The sequence below is a fragment of the Calidris pugnax genome, unplaced genomic scaffold, assembly GCF_001431845.1.
Source record: "Calidris pugnax isolate Ruff unplaced genomic scaffold, ASM143184v1 scaffold273, whole genome shotgun sequence".
Lineage (NCBI taxonomy): Eukaryota > Metazoa > Chordata > Aves > Charadriiformes > Scolopacidae > Calidris > Calidris pugnax.
In genome coordinates, this window is record NW_015094508.1 from 4,393,280 (window position 1) to 4,415,486 (window position 22,207).

The 22,207-nt window shown below is 40.6% G+C and overlaps 1 protein-coding gene across 1 annotated transcript in view; it reads right to left on the reverse strand.

Annotated features, from left to right (window-relative positions):
- Positions 1 to 451: 451 nt before the first annotated feature.
- Positions 452 to 22,207, reverse strand: part of TBCA (tubulin folding cofactor A) — a 36,898-nt gene continuing 15,142 nt past the window's right edge. Inside the window, exons 2-4 of the mRNA XM_014965056.1 lie at positions 18,067 to 18,172; positions 4,643 to 4,729; positions 452 to 1,634 (exon numbers count right to left, since the gene is read on the reverse strand). Of these exons, the coding sequence (XP_014820542.1) occupies positions 1,554 to 1,634; positions 4,643 to 4,729; positions 18,067 to 18,172 (274 nt within the window). The 3' untranslated portion in view covers positions 452 to 1,553. The remainder of the gene's footprint in view (positions 1,635 to 4,642; positions 4,730 to 18,066; positions 18,173 to 22,207) is intronic.

Sequence of the window (22,207 nt, forward strand, 5' to 3'; positions counted from 1 at the left end):
CTATTCACCATACTCAACTCGGTGTCCACAAGCATAGAGTTACTCTTACACAGACTGCAGCTCGTCAGCTAAACCATGCTTTGTCTGCTCCAGCTACCTTTCCTGGTGAAGGCCCACAGAAGAAGCTGACTGAAATGATTATTCAAAGGCAAATGTTCTCATCAGTAGTTCTTTTGTGGTGTGACCCGGGCAGTGTCGACTGGGCAGTTATGTGCCCAGGACACAATGCTGGTAAGAAGACATCCATAGTAGTGTCGCAAAAGGTTTCCCTTCTTAGCACCGTTGAGTGCTGGTGTGGGGTCACTTCAAAAGTGGGTCACTCTGCAGTCAGTCAGAAACCTTATAGTGTTGACAGTCTGTCACAACAGAGCTGAAAAGTGATGGTGACATAGACTTATTTCTCTCAATGTGCTTAAGGTACACAAGTACTGAAACTGCACTTTACCCAAACTCAGGCAAATTAACAAAAGTTTTTATTAAGAGTATTCAATATAGCACCACACAAAAGGTACACTGTGCTTTGTGTTGCCTTTAAGGAACATGCCAGAACACTTTCAAACTAGAAAAACTAATGTAAAAAGCTTTCTTGTTCATCACCAGAGCTACTGTTTGCTGTTTAGAGAAGCTATTCTGAAAGAACCACAGCTTTTGTACATAATGTTTTAATGGTCTTCCAGGCAGATTAGGCTTGTTCCCTTACCCATTAGTTCTTTTTCATCTTCTGGGGTTTGAGCTTTTGTTTTAAAAAACATAATAAATCACTTAGGCCCAGCGCTTTCAGGAAAAGCATTCAATCCAGAACTCTTACCAGCAGATCCAACTGACAGCATACTAGTCAGCTGCTAAATTCCGTTTCTTGAAAAAGTAACAGAATTTTGATTGATGGTAACTCTGTGAATTGGGCCCTACGAATCAACCCCAGGCAAACTGAGAAAGTTTTGGAAACAGCTCTTAATTCTGTCTCGGGCTCAAAGATAAACAAGGACTGGGTACTTCATAAAATTATGGATAAATTGCATCACAGAAGAAGAGATGGGTGACTTCGAAGAGTCATTTAGACCATCTCCTCTTTCAATTACAAATTGCTATGCTATAGTGGCCTGAAATTATTTCAAATATAAGGTGCTTCTAAAGTCCATGTCAGGGCATTGGAACCACATGATCTTTAAGGTTTCTTCCAACCCAACCCATTCTGTTTAATTCTGAAGTATTTATTGGTCCCTCACATTCCTTACATAGCTGAACTTTGTTTCTTAGCCTGCATTGTTCAGATTAAGTTCTGTATATTAGCTATTACACTATTACACTTACATTAAATAGGCTTTACTTTTCCTTTCTGTAACTGAGGTGAACTGGAAGTGCTTCTATTTTGCCTGAATACGGAGTACACAGATGCTTCAGAACATCCTTTATTTGAGCTTCTTGCAGTTAAAGAAGGGCCAGTTTGCATAAAGGGAACCTTAGCAAGTCAACAATAGTAATAGAGCCATAGTCAAATGAAAGTGTGGAATGGACCCAGTGCTAATGTATATAAAGAGAGTACTGAAAAACTTCTAGGCTTCCAGCTTCACTGACTCCAGTATGGAACGTGCTTCTTTATATTCTTCAGCTTCTTCCAATTCTTTTTCGTTTTCCTGGAATTAAAAAACAAAAACAAAACCAAAAACTGAGTACTTTGAAAATAATTGACATGGGATTAAATTTAAGATGGTAACTATGAAAAAAAAATGGTAAGAACAGAGGAAGAGAAGGCTGAGGTATTCAACAACTTTTTTGCCTCAGTCTTCACTAGCAAAGTCTCTCCCAACACTTCTCAAGTGGATGGACTGCAAGACAGGGACTGGGGGAGCAAAGTCCCTACTTCTGTATGAGACAGTTAGGTTTGTGACCACATGAGGAACCTGAACGTACAGAAGTCTATGGGACCTGTCGAGATGCAACCCAGAGTAGCCAAGCTACTCTCCACGATATTTGAAAAGTCATGGCAGTCAAATGAAATCCTCAGTGACTGGAGAAAGGGAAACATTGCACCCATTTTTAAAAAGGGTAGGAAGGAGGACCCCGGGAACTACCAGCCTCTCAGCCTTACCTCTGTGCCTGGAAGATCATGGAGCAGATCCTCCTAGAAGCTATGCTAAGGCACATGGAGGACAGGGGAGGTGATTCAAGACAGCCGGAACGGCTTTACCAAGGGCAAGTCTTCTCTCATGTTCTGTGATGGAGTGACTGTGTCAATGAACAAGGGAAGAGTTATGGATGTCATCTATCTGGACTTCTGTAAGGCCTTTGACATGGTCCCTCACTACATTTTTCTCTCTAAATGAGAGAGGTATGAATTTGATGGGTGGATTTTTCGGTGGATGAGGAATTGGCCAGAGGGTAGTTGGACAATCACTTAACGTTCTCATGAGGGTTGGTGACAAGTGGTGTCCGTCAGGGGTCTATATTGTGCCCAGTGTTGTTTAATGTCTTCATCAATAACACAGACAGTGAGATCACGTGTACCCTCAGCAAGTTTGGGCACAACACCAAACTGAGTGGTGCAGTTGACAGGCCTGAGGGTGAGATGCAATCCAGAGGTACCAGGAAAAGCTTGAGAAGTGGGTTTGTGAACCTCATGAGGTTCAACAAGGGCAAGTCCTGCACCTGGGTTGGGGCAACCACTGGTATCAGTACAGGCTAGGGGATGAAGGCATTGAGAGCAGCCCTGCCAAGAAGGGGTTGGGGGTACTGGTAGATGAAAAAACTGGACATGAGCTGGCAACATGTGCCCACAGCCCAGAAAGCCAGCTGTATCCTGGGTTGCATCAAAAGAAGCATGTCCAGTAAATTGAGAGAGGTGATTCTCCCCCTCTACTCTGCTCTTGTGAGACCCCACCTGGAGTACTACATCCAGCTCTGGAGTCCCCAGTACAGGAAAGACATGAAGCTGTTTGAGTGGGTCCAGTAGAGGGCCACAAAAATGATCAGAGGGCTGGAGCACCTCTCCTGTGAGGAAAGGCTGAGAGAGTTGGGGTTGTTCAGCCCAGAGAAGGCTTCAGGAAGCCCTTACTGTGGCCTTTCAGTACTTAAAAGGGGCTTTTAAGAAAGGTGGGTACAGACTTTTTATTAAGGCCTGTAGCAATCAGACAAGGGGTAATGGTTTTAAACTAAAAGAGGGTAGATATAATATATTAGGAAGAAACTAGATAAAAGGAAGAAATTTTTTATGATGAGGGTGGTGACATACTGGAAGAGGTTACCCAGAGAGGTGGTATATGCTCCATCCCTGGAAGCTTTCGTTCAAGGTCAGGTTGAATGGGGCTTTGAGCAACCTAATCCAGTTGAAGGTGTCCCTGCTCATTGCAGGGCAGTTGGACTATATGACCTTTAAAGGTCCCTTCTAAACCAAACCATTCTATGATTCGGTGAAACAAGGGGTAGATAATTATTGAAAATACTGCTTCTACATGATTGAAAGCACAGGTAATTTCTTTTGTCCTACCTAAGGTCCAGGATAATGGTGTCATGTGTGAGTAGATGTGACCTATGCATACCTTTATTTCATTCTGTTAAATATTTAAAATGGACAGCGTAATTGGAATGAATAACAACAGACCTCAAAACAAGTGTACCATTAGGAAAAAGCGTAAGCAGACTGATAAGTCAAAAAAACATACTATACACCTAATTTTAATAAAAGCACTTGAAGGTGAGGTAGGCACAGAAAGCAACCCTTGAAGACTTCCAAATTCTTAAGAACAACAGTAACTCCCCCCCATTCCTTGTTTTAAGTTTGTCCAGCACACTGTATGAATCAACAGTACCACTTCTGCATGCCACTGAAATCTGGACCGTCCAACCGTCAAGTAGCAAGCTGAATGACAAAAGGACCCTAAATCCTGCCAGGTACTGAGCATCTATTCTGGAAAATAGTGGAGGCATGCTACCTGTGAATAAGTTTTCCTCTGAGAATAGTTTTGCATTTTAGCCATCAAATGCATGTATTTTAGGGTATGTGTAAGACGGTAAGTCAGCTTTTAAAATAAGTATGATGATCTCCGAACTTAGTTTCGTTTCAGTGAATCTATTTGTACAAGATACTAGTTATTCCTGCAGATACTCATATCTTAAAAACATGGCACTAGTGCTCACCTCACTAATAAATCACGTAAGTAGCACTGGACAAGGACTCAGCTGTCTTGTTTCTTGTCCATAGTATAATAAAAACAGTAAGCCAAAGTATTTTGACTATTTCAGTTCATTACAAACATATAATATCACTACAAACATATTACATAAATCTACATGATCTAGAACACTACCTAAAGCAGGTGAACTATTTTTTCTGGTCACAAAGCTCACACAGGAATTCAAAGTCTATTCTAGCAGTTCAGTATTTAAGTGTACATTGAGAGTATATGATCTTAAAGACAGCTTCTAATTGTCCAACACACACAGTTTTCATATACCGAAGGCCAAGTCTGCAAAGACAGTTATCTAAAATTAAATACTGGTATATTATAGGATGCTAGTCTTGGGACCTATAGAAAGTAGTTCTTCAATCCAGTTGTAATATGCTGCAATTGCACTGCAGACAAGCATGTTTATCGCAAGTTCATCAAGGCATTTCTTGATCAGTGTCTTCTGGTGCTGTACTTACTAGTAGTTGAGTAAGATCTGCATGTGCAACTTCTAATCTGCGCTGGCAGTCTGGAATCATCATTCGTGACTCTTGTAAGATCTCGATCTGTGAAAATTATAAGCCAATGCAATGAGACTGTATTCCAGATTGGAATTTATTTTTTAAGATAACTATTTACTCTAACAAAATCAGTAGTCCGGTCATCATCTAGGAACTTCAGAACAGTTGTATGAATTTTCTGAATAGGTTTTTTTATTAAACGACACTCACTTAGCATAATTGCTTAAAATGCTGTTAATTTACATGACTCTTCCAATTACTTTGTGCTTAAATAAAGTATTAAGTACACAAGAATATTTAGAGTAATTTGGCCCTTAGCAGAAAGTACTGTCTGATAAGCTTTCCATACAGCATTTGTTAAAAAGGCTATTTAAAACAAACTTCGTCCTGCTGTCATGAAGCAGCTTCATCCAAAATGGGATCAGCTGGTTATATAAATATCTCCTGCATCTTTTGGGTAATAAAGAAAAACAGTGTTCAGATAATACCACATAGAGATAATTACTGCATGAAAAAAGTTATTGAGTTATTGATCACATTGTGTGCACACTGCGGGAGGCTCTGACTGAAAGACAAAGGTAAAGAAAAATGAAAAGCAAAGACCAGCAGGCTCATATTTTTGATGCTTATCATGCATAAAAAGTTATTACTTATCCTTGTGCTTCATTTTAGGAGAAAGATTATTCTCACCATGCACTTTGAACAAAATTACTAAACTGGCACCCACTGAATCTGAACATCCTGCCGCCTCCTACAGAAAACAACTTCACATTTATACAAGGGAACACTTATTTCATGGAACGTTTCTGGATCTGAAATACAGCCACTGAGGAGAAAAGGTGTGTGGAGTTGCTCAGTAATGTTAAATCTATTTAGAAATGAAAATCTGTTAGACATTTAAACATGAAACCTCTTCTGCATTCAGGATAACCTGCAACAGACGGTGTTACCTTTAAATGGCTTATTTCATTCTGTCATTCCTATGTTGTGTTGTCCTTTCAGTATTAATGCTGCTGTACTGAAGGGAACACTGTCATTGTAAAAGGGAAGATAAGCTACAGCTAAGACTTTATTTCTGCATATGGGAACACCTTATGTAGTAAACAATTATCACCATGTTTTTAAGTGTCATATATTTAAGTTCTTAGTTCAAGTTATTTTTGAGAGAAAGGGTTTAAAACCTTTGTTTCTAATTTTCTTTCAGGGAATCTCATCTTTCAGGGCAAAACTCGTCTTTCTTAATGAAGCAAAGATGGGTGAAAAATGTTATAAAAAAAATTTAAGCACTCCCAAGTTCAAGTTCTCATTGGTATTACCACTTTTAAGCATTCGGTGTTGGACTGGATTAAAAATAAGACTAGGAACTCTGCATACTATCCTCTCAGCAGTGAATGAATAAATAAAGGTTTGTAACTTCCATAGAGTGAGGTGTGCCATAACCTGCATGAGATGGTGCCTTCTGCTTTATGTACTACAAATTTGTTTCATAAAGAATACCTACAGGGGTAAGAATATCCAGTGATGACTTCCTTGGATCTGTATTGCTAAATAGTTGTATATTGTAAAGCTGGTAGATGATATGGAAAGTAGTAACTTACTGGATATATACCACTCAGTCAGCGATCTGGGAAGGCATATAGATCTAGAATCAGTAAGCTGTAGTCCTGACTGCTCTAAAAAAAGAACAGAACTACTACAATCACTCTGTTCATAACAAAATTTGACTGAGGTCCAAAGGGCTACCTGAATTTTATTTAAATTTTCCTGCAGTTATGCAATAATAAATAAAGACCAGAAGGATGATAAATCCCAGAACTATATTCAGTAGGTGCAAACAGTTACAGACTGTAACAGGAATTTGGTGGAACCAAGATTATTAATCACCAAACTACCTATGCAAACTTTGATAACTTCTGCATAAAACATATTTTTTTCAACTAATGCCAATAACCCCAGGTAGACTATTTACTGTTTCAAATGTATATAATAAAGCAAAGTCAAAAGCTCAAATAATTAGCTGAACTTTAGGACTGGATTTAAAGTGTTTGCTCGCCAAATTCTATCAAAATTCTATCAAATTTTCTGACTGAATTCTAGGAGTTTAAATTCTACGCAGGCCACAGAGGAAGTTATTACATGAAACTGATCTAACTTTTAAATATCTGCAAGGTTTCTGTGAGTTACAATGCCAAATAGAAGTATTAAAAAACTGGACTGACTGAAGTGCATCTAAGTACAGTATTAAGACAAAAGCAATAAAGCACAAAAATATGTACAGGGAGAAGCAAATTGAGTATGTTGTCAATAATTGCACATAGGACCAAAAGAACTATTGTGGCTACAGTAAGAATGATGTCCCCTTTCCTTTAAGTGTACTGAAACAGCCAGTTAAACAAATCTCCTCAACCAGCCACATTTCTAGTCAGTTATCTTTCAGGACTGAAGATATTTCTACTAAGGGAGCAGACATCTGGCATCTTTCAAAAGAAAGCAGTTTGCTCAGATGTGATGGAGCTTTCTAACTGTTGGGGTGTGTTTAGCCTATTTACTAAACTCGATGTGGACTTTTTGTAAACTGGATCAGATGTCAAAGAACTGGTGTGCATCAGTATCAGTAGCCTTCAGTCTGTTTCCCATAAATTCCAGATTGCACTGACAGATAAAGCTGAAGAGATGCAAACACAGAGATCAGTTGCTTAAGTGGAAGGGCACCATAGCTAAAATCAGACAATTATTTTACAAATTCAAAATAAGCACAAAGGCCAAACATGAGTCTGTGAGAAACAGCTGAGGAGGTGTGGTGGGTTAACCCTGACAGGATGCTGGGTGCTCACTGAGCTGCTCTATCACTCTCCCCTCCTCAGCTCAACAGGGGAGAAGAAATACAAAGAAAAGCTTGTGGGTCCAGGTAAGGACAGGGAGATCACTCACCAATTACCGTCACGGGCAAAACAGGACAGAGTTGACTTGGCAAAATTTGTTTAATTTATTACCAATCAAACCAAGAGTAGGATGATGAGAAATCGAAGACCCTAAACCTTAAAACGCTTTCCTCCAATCCCTCTCTTCTTCCTAGGCTTAAGTTTACTCCCAATTTTCTCTACCTCCTCTTCCCACAGCGGCGCAGGTGGACTGGGAATGGAAGTTGCAGTCAGTCCAACATATATTGTCTCTGCTGCACCTCCCTCCTCAGGGGACGAACTCCTCGCTTTCTTCCCTGCTCCAGCATGGGGTCTCTCCCACAGGAGACAGTCCTCCACATACTTCTCTAACGTGAGTCCTTCAGGAATGGACTGCTCCAATGTCATCATGATATCATGTACCTGGACTTATGTGAAGTGTTTGACGCTGTCTCATGTGACATCCTGGTCTCAAAATTGGAAAGTCATGGATTTGATGGATGGACCACCCAGTGGCTAAGGAGATGGCTGCATGGTTGTACTAAAAGGGTTGCGGCTCAATGTCCAAGTGGCAGCCAGTGATGAGTGGTGTTCCTCAGGGGTTGGTACTGGGACCAGCACTGTTCAATATCTTTGTTGGAGATATGGACAGTGGAATTGAGTGCACCCTCATAAAGTTTCCCGACGACACCAAGCTGTGTGGCGCGGTTGACACACTGGAGGGAATGGAAGGAATTGGCAAGAGATGTCAAAGACAACAAGAAGGTGTTCTTCAATTATATTGGAGACAAAAAGAAAACAAAAGGGTTGCGGCTCAATGTCCAAGTGGCAGCCAGTGATGAGTGGTGTTCCTCAGGGGTTGGTACTGGGACCAGCACTGTTCAATATCTTTGTTGGAGATATGGACAGTGGAATTGAGTGCACCCTCATAAAGTTTCCCGACGACACCAAGCTGTGTGGCGCGGTTGACACACTGGAGGGAATGGAAGGAATTGGCAAGAGATGTCAAAGACAACAAGAAGGTGTTCTTCAATTATATTGGAGACAAAAAGAAAACTAAAGAAAATGTGGGCCCGCTGTTGAATGAGTCGGGTGCCATGGTAACAGAGGACGCAGGGAAGGCTGAGTTGCTGAATGCCTTCTTTGCCTCAGTCTTTACTGCTCGGGCCAACCCCCGGGAGCCATGGACTTCGGATGAATCAAAGTCTGGACTAAGGAAGATCTTCCCCTAGTGGAGGAGGACCAAGTCAGAGATCAGTTAAGAAGGCTGGATATCCACAAGTCCATGGGTCCGGATGGGATACACCAAGAGTGCTGAGGGAGCTGGGAGAAGTCATTGCTGGGCCACTCTCCATCATCTTTGAGAGGTCCTGGAGAACAGGCAAGGTGCCCAAGGACTGGAGAAAGGCCAGTGTCATCTCAGTCTTCAAAAAGGGCAAGAAGGAGGACCTGGGAAATTACAGACCGGTCAGCCTCACCTCCATCCCTGGAAAGGTGATGGAACACCTCATCCTGGGTGTCATCTCAGAGCATATGGAGGAAAAGAAAGCTATCAGAAGTAGTCAATATGGATTTACCAAGCGGAAATCATGTCAGACTAACCTGATAGCTTTCTATGATGGCATGACTGGTTGGATAGATGAGAAGAGGGCGGTTGATGTTGTCTACCTTGACTCAGCAAGGCTTTTGACACCATCTCCCACAGCATCCTCATAGCTAAGCCTAGGAAGTGTGGGTTAGATGAATGGACAGCTAAGTGGATTGAAAACTGGCTAAAAGACAGAGGGTTGAGACTAGGGGCACAGAATTCAGCTGGAAGTCTGCAACAAGTGGTGTTCCCCAGGGGTCAGTACTGGGTCCAGTCCTCTTCAGTATATTCATCAATGACCTGGACAAAGGGATGGAATGTACCCTCAGCAAGTTTGCTGATGACACAAAACTAGGAGGGGTGGCTGACACCCCAGAAGGCTGTGCCACCATCCAGTGAGACCTGGACAGGCTGGAGAGCTGGGCCAAGAGAAACCTAATTAAATTTAACAAGGGCAAGTGTAGGGTGCTGCACCTGGGGAGAAATAACCCCAAGCACCAGTACAGGTTCGGGGCTGACCTGCTGGAGAGCACCTCTGAGGAAAAAGACCTGGGAGTTCTTGTGAACAACCGGATGACCATGAGCCAACAATGTGTCCTTGTGGCCAAGAAGGCAAATGGCATCCTGGGGTGCATCAAGAAGAGCGTGGCCAGCAGGTCGAGGGAGGTCATCCTGCCCCTCTACTCTGCCCTGGCGAGGCCCCATCTGGAGTACTGTGTCCAGTTCCGGGGTCCCCAGTTCAAGAAGGACAGGGAACTGCTGGAGAGGGTACAGCAAAGGGCCACAAAGATGATTAGGGGCCTGGAGCATACGAGAAGAGGCTGAGGGACTTGGTCTTTCTAGTCTTGAGAAGAGAAGGCTTAGGGGAGATCTAACTAATGCGTACAAATACTTAAAGGGAGGGTGTCAGAATGACGGGGCTGGTCTTTTCTCAGTGGTGCCCAGTGACAGGACAAGAGGAAACGGGCACAAACTTGAGTATAAGAAGTTCCACCTAAACATGAGAAGGAACTTCTTTACTGTGAGAGTGGTAGAGCACTGGAACAGGCTGCCCAGAGAGGTGGTGGAATCTCCTTCTCTGGAGACTTTCAAAACCCGGCTGGACAAGTTCCTGCGCAACATGCTGTAGGCAGACCCGCTCCGGGGGTGGCGGATTGGACTAGATGATCTCCAGAGGTCCCTTCCAACCCCATATGATTCTATGAAGGGATACCAACTAGAGAGACCTGGCCAGACTTGAGAGGTGGGCCCCTGCAAACCTCATGAAGTTCAACCAAGCCAAGTGCAGGGTCCTCCCCCTAGGACACAGCAATCCCAGGCACAAATACAGGCTAGGCAGAGACAGATTGAGAGCAGCCCTGAGGAGAAGGACTTGGGAGTGCTCGTGGATGAGAAGCTCGACATGAGCCAGCAGTGTGTGCTGACAGCCCAGAAAGCCACTGCATCATGGGCTGCATCAAAAGAAGCATGGCCAGCAGGTCGATTCTGCCCCTCTACTATGCGCTGGTGAGACCCCATCTGGAGTACTGTTACCAACTAGAGAGACCTGGCCAGACTTGAGAGGTGGGCCCCTGCAAACCTCATGAAGTTCAACCAAGCCAAGTGCAGGGTCCTCCCCCTAGGACACAGCAATCCCAGGCACAAATACAGGCTAGGCAGAGACAGATTGAGAGCAGCCCTGAGGAGAAGGACTTGGGAGTGCTCGTGGATGAGAAGCTCGACATGAGCCAGCAGTGTGTGCTGACAGCCCAGAAAGCCACTGCATCATGGGCTGCATCAAAAGAAGCATGGCCAGCAGGTCGATTCTGCCCCTCTACTATGCGCTGGTGAGACCCCATCTGGAGTACTGTGTCCAGCTTCAGAGTCCTCAATACAGGAAGGATACGGACCTGTTGGAACAGATCCAGCAGAGGGCAAAGAAAATGATCAGAGACTGGAGCACCTTTTATATGAAGACAGGGTGAGAACTGGAGTTTTTCAGCCTGGAGAAGAGAAGGCCCCCTAGGACACAGCAATCCCAGGCACAAATACAGGCTAGGCAGAGACAGATTGAGAGCAGCCCTGAGGAGAAGGACTTGGGAGTGCTCGTGGATGAGAAGCTCGACATGAGCCAGCAGTGTGTGCTGACAGCCCAGAAAGCCACTGCATCATGGGCTGCATCAAAAGAAGCATGGCCAGCAGGTCGATTCTGCCCCTCTACTATGCGCTGGTGAGACCCCATCTGGAGTACTGTGTCCAGCTTCAGAGTCCTCAATACAGGAAGGATACGGACCTGTTGGAACAGATCCAGCAGAGGGCAAAGAAAATGATCAGAGACTGGAGCACCTTTTATATGAAGACAGGGTGAGAACTGGAGTTTTTCAGCCTGGAGAAGAGAAGGCTCCGGGGAGACCTTGTAATGGCCTTCCAGCACTGAAAGGGGGCCTACAGGAGAGATGGGGAGGGACTCTGTATCAGGGAGTGTAGTGATAGGATGAGGGGTAATGATTTTAAATTGAAAGAGGGGAGATTTAGGTTAGATATTAGCAAGAAATTCTTTACTCTGAGTGTGTTGAGACACTGGAACAGGTTGCCCAGAGAAGCTGTGGATGTCCCATCCCTGGAGATGTTCAAGGCCAGGCTGGATGGGGCCTTGAGCAACCTGCTCTAGTGGGATATGTCCCTGCCAATGGCAGGAGGGTTGGTCGATGACCTTTAAGGTTCCTTCCAACTTTAACCATTCTATGAGCCTGTAAGTAATTACTCAGGGAATATAAGGACACCATATGCTGGGCTAGGATGGTGGCAAGGAGTTATAGGGCGGAGGACAGCATAGGTGACGTATGAAAAAGCTGGGCATAGGGAAGGCAGAAACTTGGAGGAGGTACAGCATGAAGGTGAATGCAGAGGGGAAAAAAGGCCCAACATACACAAAAACTGCAGGAAACCAAGTTTTATTAATTCTACTTCCTTTGAAGTAACTTGTTTTATTTTCACATGGCAGGCCCAAAAGAAGCTTGAGCTGTTCACAAATACAGGATAGTAGAGCACACTGCAGTCCATTGTAGGTTGAGTTGTCAAATGCATTGATCAAAACATTTCTCAAAGAAAAGCTTGTAGTGAAAAACTGGAGAACATTGCTTTGTTTCTGAAGTGATTGAGTGTTCCAAGAACTGAAATGGCTCCAGATCAACCACAAACCACCTACCATTTGTAGCATGAAAGCTGAAGGAAGAGAAAACCCTCTAAATCTAATGCCTCGGTATTTCAAATGAGCTTTCTCTGCAGCTCCTCTCAGGTCAGGGCTAACTGTGTTTCTTCTAAAGCAGATGACTTCAGGACATAAAAGGCAGAAAGGTTCCTTTGCTCTTTTTGGAAAGCAGTTTGTCAGTGAGAACACCACATGACTTGAAGAGAAAAAATAGAGATACTTTCCAGAGGACAGAAGCAAAACTCCATGTCCTCCACTTAAAAAGTTTTTAATTAAATACGCTGTACCATGAGTTACAGATGTTGCTCCTTTAAAATTACCTTAGAGGATGATAACGGAATTATCCATTATATGAAGTTTTCATCTAATCAGCAGGCAGCACACTTCTTTCCAGCAACTCAAATGTTGAGGCAAATATAAACGTCACCCTGCAAACAGGTGAGAGGTGGTAAACATCTGAATGAAAAGGTTTCTTTGGTGGTGTAAAGAAAACACTGACAAAAGGATGGTTCAACCTTGTTAGAACAAGTAGCCAAATTTTCTCTCTGTGCCCCCTCCTCCAAGTTTTTATGAGGGAGGTTAAACTGGAGGAGAGGCTAAGAGGGTTGGGGTTTTTTTTCTGTTGTTGGGGTTTTTTGGTTGGTAATTAAGATAAGATATAGATCCTGAATCCATGCTTATTGTAATGCATGCTATGCTAAAAGTAGCAGGCTGCTTAGGAGATGTTTTAGATTAAGCTTGAAGGTTTGGGAAGAATCCCCCTTTTGTTTTGTGGAAGTGAAATACCTGGCAAAATATTTCTGCTAAAATCAGAAGTAGAACAGACATGGGAGGTTCCCTAGATAGACAGAAGTCAGGAAAGTCAAGTCAGATTTTTTTCCTCCTTCTAGAGCAGAGGAAAAGTGAGGCCAGCTGAAAAAGAAATTAAGCACGTCCCATCTCAGTGACAGGTCTTTTCTACCATAGGAATGTTGCTACACCAACGTATTCCAAATACTGCAAAGTGCCTTTAATCATAAAGCCTGGAATCCAAAAGGTATTTACACCTGCCTAGGTAAAAAGGAAAACACATGGGAAAACGGAGAGCACAATAATGATTTTCCATCATTTGGCCCCTTCCAGAAAGGCAATAAACCAGAAGTTTGAAAGCACTTTTTAATACCAGTTGTATATTAGGAATATTATTCTGAATTAAGTCCAGAGAATTCCAAGTTGTTATGTTTTAAGGAAACAAATCGTACTTGTTAAAGATACTGTCCTAATACATAAGGGGGAGCATTAGACCCTTCATTAGCATTTCCACTGACTCTCTACCTAAGCAGCTAGAGTTCAGATTATTATGGATAGATCATCTATTCTTAGGAAAAAAAATGAAACTAAACCAGCTTAAGAAAATAATCAAACTGAAGTGAAACTGTGTTTCATCGAATGTTACTGTATGTGACTGGTAAGAAGACTGAAACTTCATTTGAATGATTTGGGTAGAGGGTAGAAAGAGCTAAAGATGTAAAAAGCCAACTGAGCTAGAAGGTGTATTTGTTTGATGCTGAATAGATATTTTAAAATTAAAAAGTTACAGAACATTACAATGTTCCTTTTGGCCAAAACTCCAGTAACAAGATTAGCAGCGAAGTCTCATCTTCCGCAACAATTTTCCAAGACAATATGCGTTGTTTCCAGAAGAATTTATTTTTAGCTGTTCCAGGAGATACTCTACCTTCAACTCAACAAAGCAAGACAAATATTGCTGTTCTCACTCACACTTGCAAAAAACTGTGTATTAGCAAGATGTACTTTATGTATTGTTATGTACACTTTGGCATGCAGATACTGAATTCTATGTTAAGTCCATTGGATATTTTTTTTCATCTGGAAATGAAATTACATGAGAAGTAATTTGGAATTGTAGGATAACTATTTTTAAAAAATGAAAATTTATCACTTATCAGTAAAAATGCTGACTTAACAAAAACTCCAGAGCGTACCTACAATCCCACTTAGAGGAAACAAGGAGTAGGTACCTCAGGCTTTTCCCACATTAACAAGCCTCAAGGTAAAAGCATTAGATGGGGAAGCATGTTTATTTATGTACGAGACACATCAACAACTAGAAAAAACTACTGGCTCCTACCATCAGTCTGCACTCATAAGTGACCACAGTGTAAAAAGCTTCCATTACAGTAAAGTATTATGAAGCTCTGTGTAAAGTCTTCATATATTGAGAACCATCAAACTAGTAAAACATAAGGCTTCGGTGCAAAAAAATCCACACCGAGGTACAATTGTATTACTTCGTGCTACCAGTTAGGGTTCTTCATAACCCTCTACAGAAACTATACGCAGAATTTACACCTGGTAGAATACATCAAAAGCCTTTTAATATTTTTTCCTAAGTTGTACCAACCCGGTAATTCTTTTAAATAAAATAGTTCAGTTTTTAGTAAGATTGTTTTCAATTTAGTATTTTATTACAGGATCATGGTTGTTGATAGTGTAATTTTGAGAAATAAAAATGTATTAAAAAAACCCTTTCTTTCACACCCTTTTTTTTCCAAGTATTGTTCTTCATTTGTGCTTTTTTTCCTGCCAGTTTGGCTCAAATAAATTGTTACTAGCTTTCCCCTAAATTCTAAACTTCTCATCTGTCTTTCATAGGCAAAAAAATGAATGATAGCAAAGTGCTGTTTATATTTTGTATCTTTTTTTAAAAAAAGCTGTAACTGATGGAAAAGGAAGGGCTTCCTTGACCCATAATGCCCACGATTCTTTCTCCATGTTATACAACCTACCACAAGTAGTTCTCCCTCAGCTCAGATTCAGCTGAAGTATGCAAGTTGAGATACAGCAAATAGTGCAAATACAGTGTGCACCCAGGACAATGGTAATACACGGGTGTTACATGCGAAAAACAGGTGTGTATCCCTCAGGGACAAGACACAAGACTCAGCAAATGAAAGCTCTGGCTTTACTGAAAGCACAGTGTTAGCATAGTGGGACACCAACGCTGATCAGAATGGGGACCTGACACAGCAGAACCCTGCTCAGGGGTGAAGCTCAAAGGAAAGCACTGCAGGGGTGGATAATAAAACTTGTGCCGATTAACATATTATACATATGCAATGTCCTGTTTTGGTTATTAGTGAACACACTGATATAATGCAGATGCTGTTGTCCAAATTCCATGGTGATCGTACAGAGGTCCGGGCAGATGAGGGGGGAAGCAAGCTATCCTGGGTCACCATAACAATGAGATAAAACATGCTTGGGACTCTACATATTCAGATGGGAGGAAAGGAACTACCCTGAGCAACCACGACAACGTCTTCTCACACCCTACAAAGGGGTCTTCAAATTATAATCTTGGTGAGAGCACACCAGCATTATGAGCAAACTGTCCTTTTTTGTTTCTCTGATACTGAATCTGCTCCTGATTAAGTAAGTCTTTCTGAACAGTGCAGGGGAAGGCTGGTATCTAATAACTCCCAACTACCCGAGTAGGTTACTGCCTCAGCTAGAGATCACCTGAGTCTATAGGAACCACAAGCTGCCCCACTATACACGGAGTTAGGAGAATACTGAGTCAAACCCAAAAGGACTGATCCCTCCTTACAGAGCAAACATATCCTCTGAAGTCTATATAAGCTGTAGGAATGGCATTATAAATTTAAGTTACATTTCCCATAGTCACTTCTGAACTGCAGAGTTGTAACTAGAAAGCTAAATAAGAATAGTAAATAAGTAAATAAGAAGCAAGCAATGCTTTTAAGCATCCCTTCCCCAACTCTGCATTTATTTTTTTATACATACCTGATTTAGTGACACCTCAGCTAAAATAATAGTTAAAATTATTCTCCTAGTGTGAAATTATTGAATTCATTTCCATCCCCCAAATGTTACTTTTCATTACTGAAATAAAGACTACAGCCACATTTTAAAATAAATAGTAATTCCTAATCTGAAAAACTAACTAAAAGCAATTCTAAAAATGTCTAACTACAGATATTTTTCCTGAAGAACTTCTCGAAGTATTAACTCTATCCAAAACATGTTTTTGAGCAAACTCTTATTGTATTACATAATATTTTTAGAGTAACAGATTTGATCCTATGAAAAATGTGCATATTCTTTCTAAGCCTCCAAATTATTCATAATCAAAAATATTAACAACTTCCAGAATGCAAAGTACACTAAAAGAACAGGATGTGAAGACATCATTGGAGAAACTGACTGTTTTCAAAGCAGATCAGGCAATTTCTGAATTAATTGAGACTGTGAAGGTTTTTGTCATTGGTTTCTCAGAATACCTTCAAGTAGTGTGTAACATTTCATTTCACAGCAGAAGTTCACAGCCTCCGCTGTTTTTGACTTTGATGATATCTTGCAGGTCACTGCAGAAATACCACAGTGCAGTCAAATAATCTGATGAATGGGGGACACTAAAAATGGGAATTGCATTCATTAGTTCTTGTTAGCACCAGCAGATCTTCAGAGAGACTACTATTTTGTAGGACCTTGGAGTCTCAGTCAGTGGTGAGGCAGACACAGCCCAGCTCTCCAAATGCAATTCTTTACTTGTACACAAGTTCTTTATTTGTATTTCTTTCCCATGACATAATAAAAGGAAGGTAGAACATGCACACATGAACTGAAATCAACTTATAAAAAAAGTTATTTTAGCTTGCTCTAAAAGGGCCTTCTCCAAGCTTGTTTTCATTAGTCTGTTATATTTGAGGATTTTTTTAATCTATTCTTCCATTGTTTAAAAAAGAAGATGGGAGAACAGTAGGTTTTATAACACAAGGCCACGAGACTATTGAAACAAGTGAAAATAAATTTTATTTTCAGTGTCAGTTTCTGTGAAGATTTAAGAGAAAACATCTAGGAAATGCTTGAGGAAAACAACATAGTTAAAACATATTTAGTTGAAAGAATATAAAGGCCACCGTTAAACACAGACATGCCACACTTCTGTAAAGAATGAACATAGATCTCCCAAACCCAAGCCTTTTTTCATAGAGATGGAAACTTGACACACTTTCATCTTCCAAAAGGGCATGTACCAACTGTCTGCTAGCACTGTCCTTTGTGGGGAACTTCCCCAGAAAAATTTAATCATACTGTAACAATAGTGACACTAAACCATACTCTTGAACAGATGAAACTACAGCATGCACCTTGCTAGTCAGTGACTTTGTTACAAACTCGAGCGGCTGCATACCCATTGCTTTCCCTCTCCAGCTCTATGATTTTACCAAAGGGATACCAGTGTACTCAAAAGTTGAAATGTTTCATCTTCATATTTAAGTATAAAGCATTCTAATTTCACTGTAACATTTGCACTTACCAGAAAGCACTTAGCTTACCTAAATGCACCCAGGCCATTTATTTTCAGGTTCTTGGTATTTCTAAGAAAGAGAGTTCACGATGGCCTCATACACACTGTTTGAGAGTGACAGCCATCCTGACCCCGAGTGCTAAGTAATACATATGCAGTGTCCTTATAATTTCTACAGTTCTGGAGGAAAGGAAGTTTCTACAAATGGTTATTATGACTTTTACAACTGACAGGATTTTAGTCTAGTATTTACATAACAGGAGTCATGAAAAAGATACAGGAGATTTTTTTTTTTTTTTAATTTAAAGATGACTACGATTAAATCAAAGCAAAGAAGGATTATGTGAAACCAGTTCTGGCATAGTTTACCTGCTTCTTAATTCCATAATCATCACATGCTTCAGCTTTCATTTTTTCAATCTTTTCTTCTTGCTGTTTTGCTTCTTTTTCATACATAACTTTTTCTTTTGCCAATCTGCAATTAAACCAAGGAATTATGTTAATCTGGTTCTATTACGGTAAAGTTACACCACTGATAACAAAAAAAACCTCCTGAAGCTGCAGACCTATAGAATAATACTGTTTTATTAAAAAAACAGGCTCTTAACCACTGTAAAAAAACGCATCTAGGAACTGCTGAATTTAGCTATAATGTATAATAATTCTTTTAAGAATAGTTTAAATTAAAAATATTTTTAAAGATTCCATGTGTGCTTATCCATTTGGAATACCCTAAAAAGCTATATATTGGTACTTCATTTCAAATACATAACAGAAACAGACAGCTGCCTTGTAGATCTAAATGACTGCTAATAAAGACAATAGTACAGGGAAGAAAGCTAGCTATCTCAAAAAAGTCCTCACACTACAGGTAGCCAAACCAAGCAGTATTAAGATGTCTGGAAAGACAACATTGTTATCATCAGCATTTGCCAACTAGCTTCTGATAGCTTTGTGAGGGACCCACATTGTCCTGTGGCCTTTCCTCTTTCCTATTCACTGCTAAATAACACCACTGCACCTGCATTTTTAGATGAATAATGTTGGACATCCTTCTTAGTAGTAACTTTTTTCAAAGTTATGACATGTAAATGAAAAGAAACAACACTTTCAGGTTCACAAACTATGATCCCAGAATTTTTTCTCCTTCCCAATCACTACATTTCATGCCACTAAATGCACTGTTTCCCATACTAGTTTTACTAGTTTTCATACAAAATAATGAAAAGCAAAATTCCCAAATAACACACTAGCCTGATAGTCTTCTGTTCCTCAGAGTATTTCCTCCATTTACCTTGATGCTGGTTGGGGGATGTAGATGAAAATAACAGGTCCATAATTTACATTATAGCAATTTTTTTTATTGCCTATCTTTCTAAGGGAAAAGAATCCATCTTTTAATCCTAATAACAGACCCACACTTTGGAGCAGAATGGTTTTTGCTAACAAGCATAGATTCAAGAGTAATGTAAAAAATTTTGAAGGTCAGAAGGGAATATGAAGATAGTCCAGTAATTTTTACATTGCAATCCCATTATCAAACAATATTTGATGTTACTGCAATTTCGCTGTTACATCTCCCACTTCGTTACGTATGTTGATTAGGTATATGTTGGATTACATAACACTAGATCTGGAGCTAAACATCCTTCAGGATCTGAAGAATGATGAAGTAATTTCTGATCAGCTACAATACAAGACCAAAACAAACACTGAGATGCTACTGCAAACCTGAGAGTGTGCCAAAGAAAAACCTTCCCAGAACAAGAATAAGCACCACATCAGCCTATAGAGTAGAGATTGTTCAGGGAGAACTTAACAGCCAAAAGAACATAATCAGATCCAAGAAGGAAAGAATATATTATACAAATGAAAAGAGAATAAATAAAGGTCTTGTAGAGAGCTTCATCGTCCCATTAGCACATCAGAGCAAATTAATTCCTAATTTGTCACAGTTAAGTGCCCTAGTAGAAGTGCTGCTGAGGATGGACAGAACAGTACTAGGGTGACAAGAACCTTTTGTGAACTGAAGCTGCCACAGAAGCACCACTGCAGTAATATCTTGAGAAAACTCCAAAATACTGATACTGCAACAACTCTCCCAGCTTTTTTTAGAGTTTACGTAACATGGCCAGCAGGAGTAGGGAAGCCATCGTGCATCTGTACTTGGCACTGTTGAGGCCTCACCTCAAGTACTGTGTTCAGTTCTGGGCCCCTCACTACAGGAAGGACATTGAGGTGCTGGAGCGGGTCCAGAGGAGAGCCACCAAGTTGGTGAGGTGTCTGGAGAACAAGTCCTATGAGGAGAGGCTGAGGGAACTGGGCATGTCTAGTTTGGAGAAGAGGAGGCTGAGGGGAGACCTCATTGCCCTCTACAACTACCTGAAAGGAGGTTGTAGAGAGGTGGGTGCTGGCCTCTTCTCCCAAGGGAATAATGACAGGACCAGAGGTAATGGTATGAAGCTGCAGCAGGGGAGGTTTAGATTAGATATTAGGAAGAATTACTTTACTGAGAGAGTGGTCAGGCACTGGAACAGCCTGCCCAGGGAGGTTGGTGGAGTCACCATCCCGAGAGGTATTTAAGAAATGTGTAGACATGGCTCTTCAGGGCATGCTCTAGTGCCCGAGATTATTGGTTTGTGGGTGGCTGTGATGTGGTGGGGTGCTGTGTTTTTTGTTGGTTTTGTTTTGTTGTTGGGTTTGGATTTTGTTTTGAGGTTGGACTCGATCTCAGAGGTCCCTTCCAACCATGGTGATTCTGTGATCAAAAATAGTTTTGTTTAAGCTGTGGTTCCACAACAGTTGTTCTAAGCTGGACTGTGGCAACACGACCTGAACTGGTTTCAGCCCCCATGGAACGACACCAACAGGAAGGGCTTTCAGCCTTATAAAGAAGCTTCAGCAGCATGTAGAGCAAGTAGCGCAGGTATCACCTAGGCCAGTTTCTACAAGTCAGCCAAGTACTAGCTTTGAGAAGTAGTACTGGGGAAAGACAGCAGCCTAATTACTAATAATAAAGACACTAAAATCAGGGGCTGTAATTCCAACTACTAGAACTAGCTCCAGTATTAGCATCAGCAAATATTGATTTAATAGAGGATGAGTTAATTGTTTGATCAAGGTTGCTTGATTAAATTCCAGACAGTATTATTCGCTTTGCTATTTTTAGGTTCTAAAAAAAGTTAATTTTAATCAACCTGTAAGACAGATGAATTTTTTTTGAATGAGAACAGCAAATTCCCTGAGGAGCATGGGGAGAAAATATGATTAAAAGTAGTTTTTATTTTGATTCACTTACTGAAGTGTGTATGCCATTGAACTAAAGGCTGTTTACATCGCTAAACCCAGCATTTTTAATTCTTTTATTTTTTGGCTAAAAAAATAAGATGCACAATGTTTGTCATAACTTACGTTTCCACATCACATTTTTACATTCACATCTCCCTCTACACACACTAGCTTTTCAAACTGACTACTATTCAAGTTTGCTTACTTTTATCAAAGGGGAGAGGACTGCATGTTCTAGCCTAGTTTAGAATTAGGAGAAAAGTGGGCAAAAAAAAAAATCACACTATCTGGATACCTAAGAATTGCATCCATATTTATTTACCTACTTCTAGTTCTGTACTAATTGTACATTTCAGAAGCATAACTTGAAATCTTCTGCTTTCAAAAAAGGAAACACATGAAACCTCAAATATGAGACTGTTTTCTGCGACAAATTTTCCATTGCACTTTGCTCAGTAATCAGAATTGTCCAATTTAATGTTCAACTTATTATTCATAAGGTTGGGATGCTGATGTTTAATGCTATTACAAAGTTTTTATTTGAAAACATTTCCTGTACTAGATCCTTCCTCTAGATGTCATGAAGCCATTTCTACTGAACGTGTAGCTCAGGGAGATGCTAAATTAAATTAATAGCTTGCTTTCAAAAGGAAAGTGAAATTTCATAATGGAGCAATGCTATCCCTTAATAACGTTTTAAAGATTTCAGCAGAATTCTGCACAAAAATACCCACATGATACTTTGCTCCTTTCTTCTTCCTTTACCCTTTCACTATTTAGAAACAGGATCCTGGGTTGGCTTGGCTTTTTTTGTTTTGATGGAGTTTTGGGTTTGGTGCTTTTTTTTTTCCCCTCTTCTTAGATTAAAATGTATACTAAACCAGAATCTTTATATATGGTGTGATTATACACAGTGAACAGAGCAAATAGTTCAGTAGGTACCAGTAAAAGCCAGACCATAATCTGTTGCATTCAAGTACACAGGTCATTTATGGATCAAAAAACCTGCAACCATAAAAAACACTACAAGCATAACTTTAGCAGACATCCACAGTGTCATAAGAAATATAAACAGTAACTTTAACTGGAAGAATCCAGAATGAAAAAACAAAAGGAATCAATGTAGATTACTTATCATAGTTGTATACTACACATATATACACATAAATTGTATATTACACATATATATACTTGTATATGTGTAATAAGCCTTTATTCTATA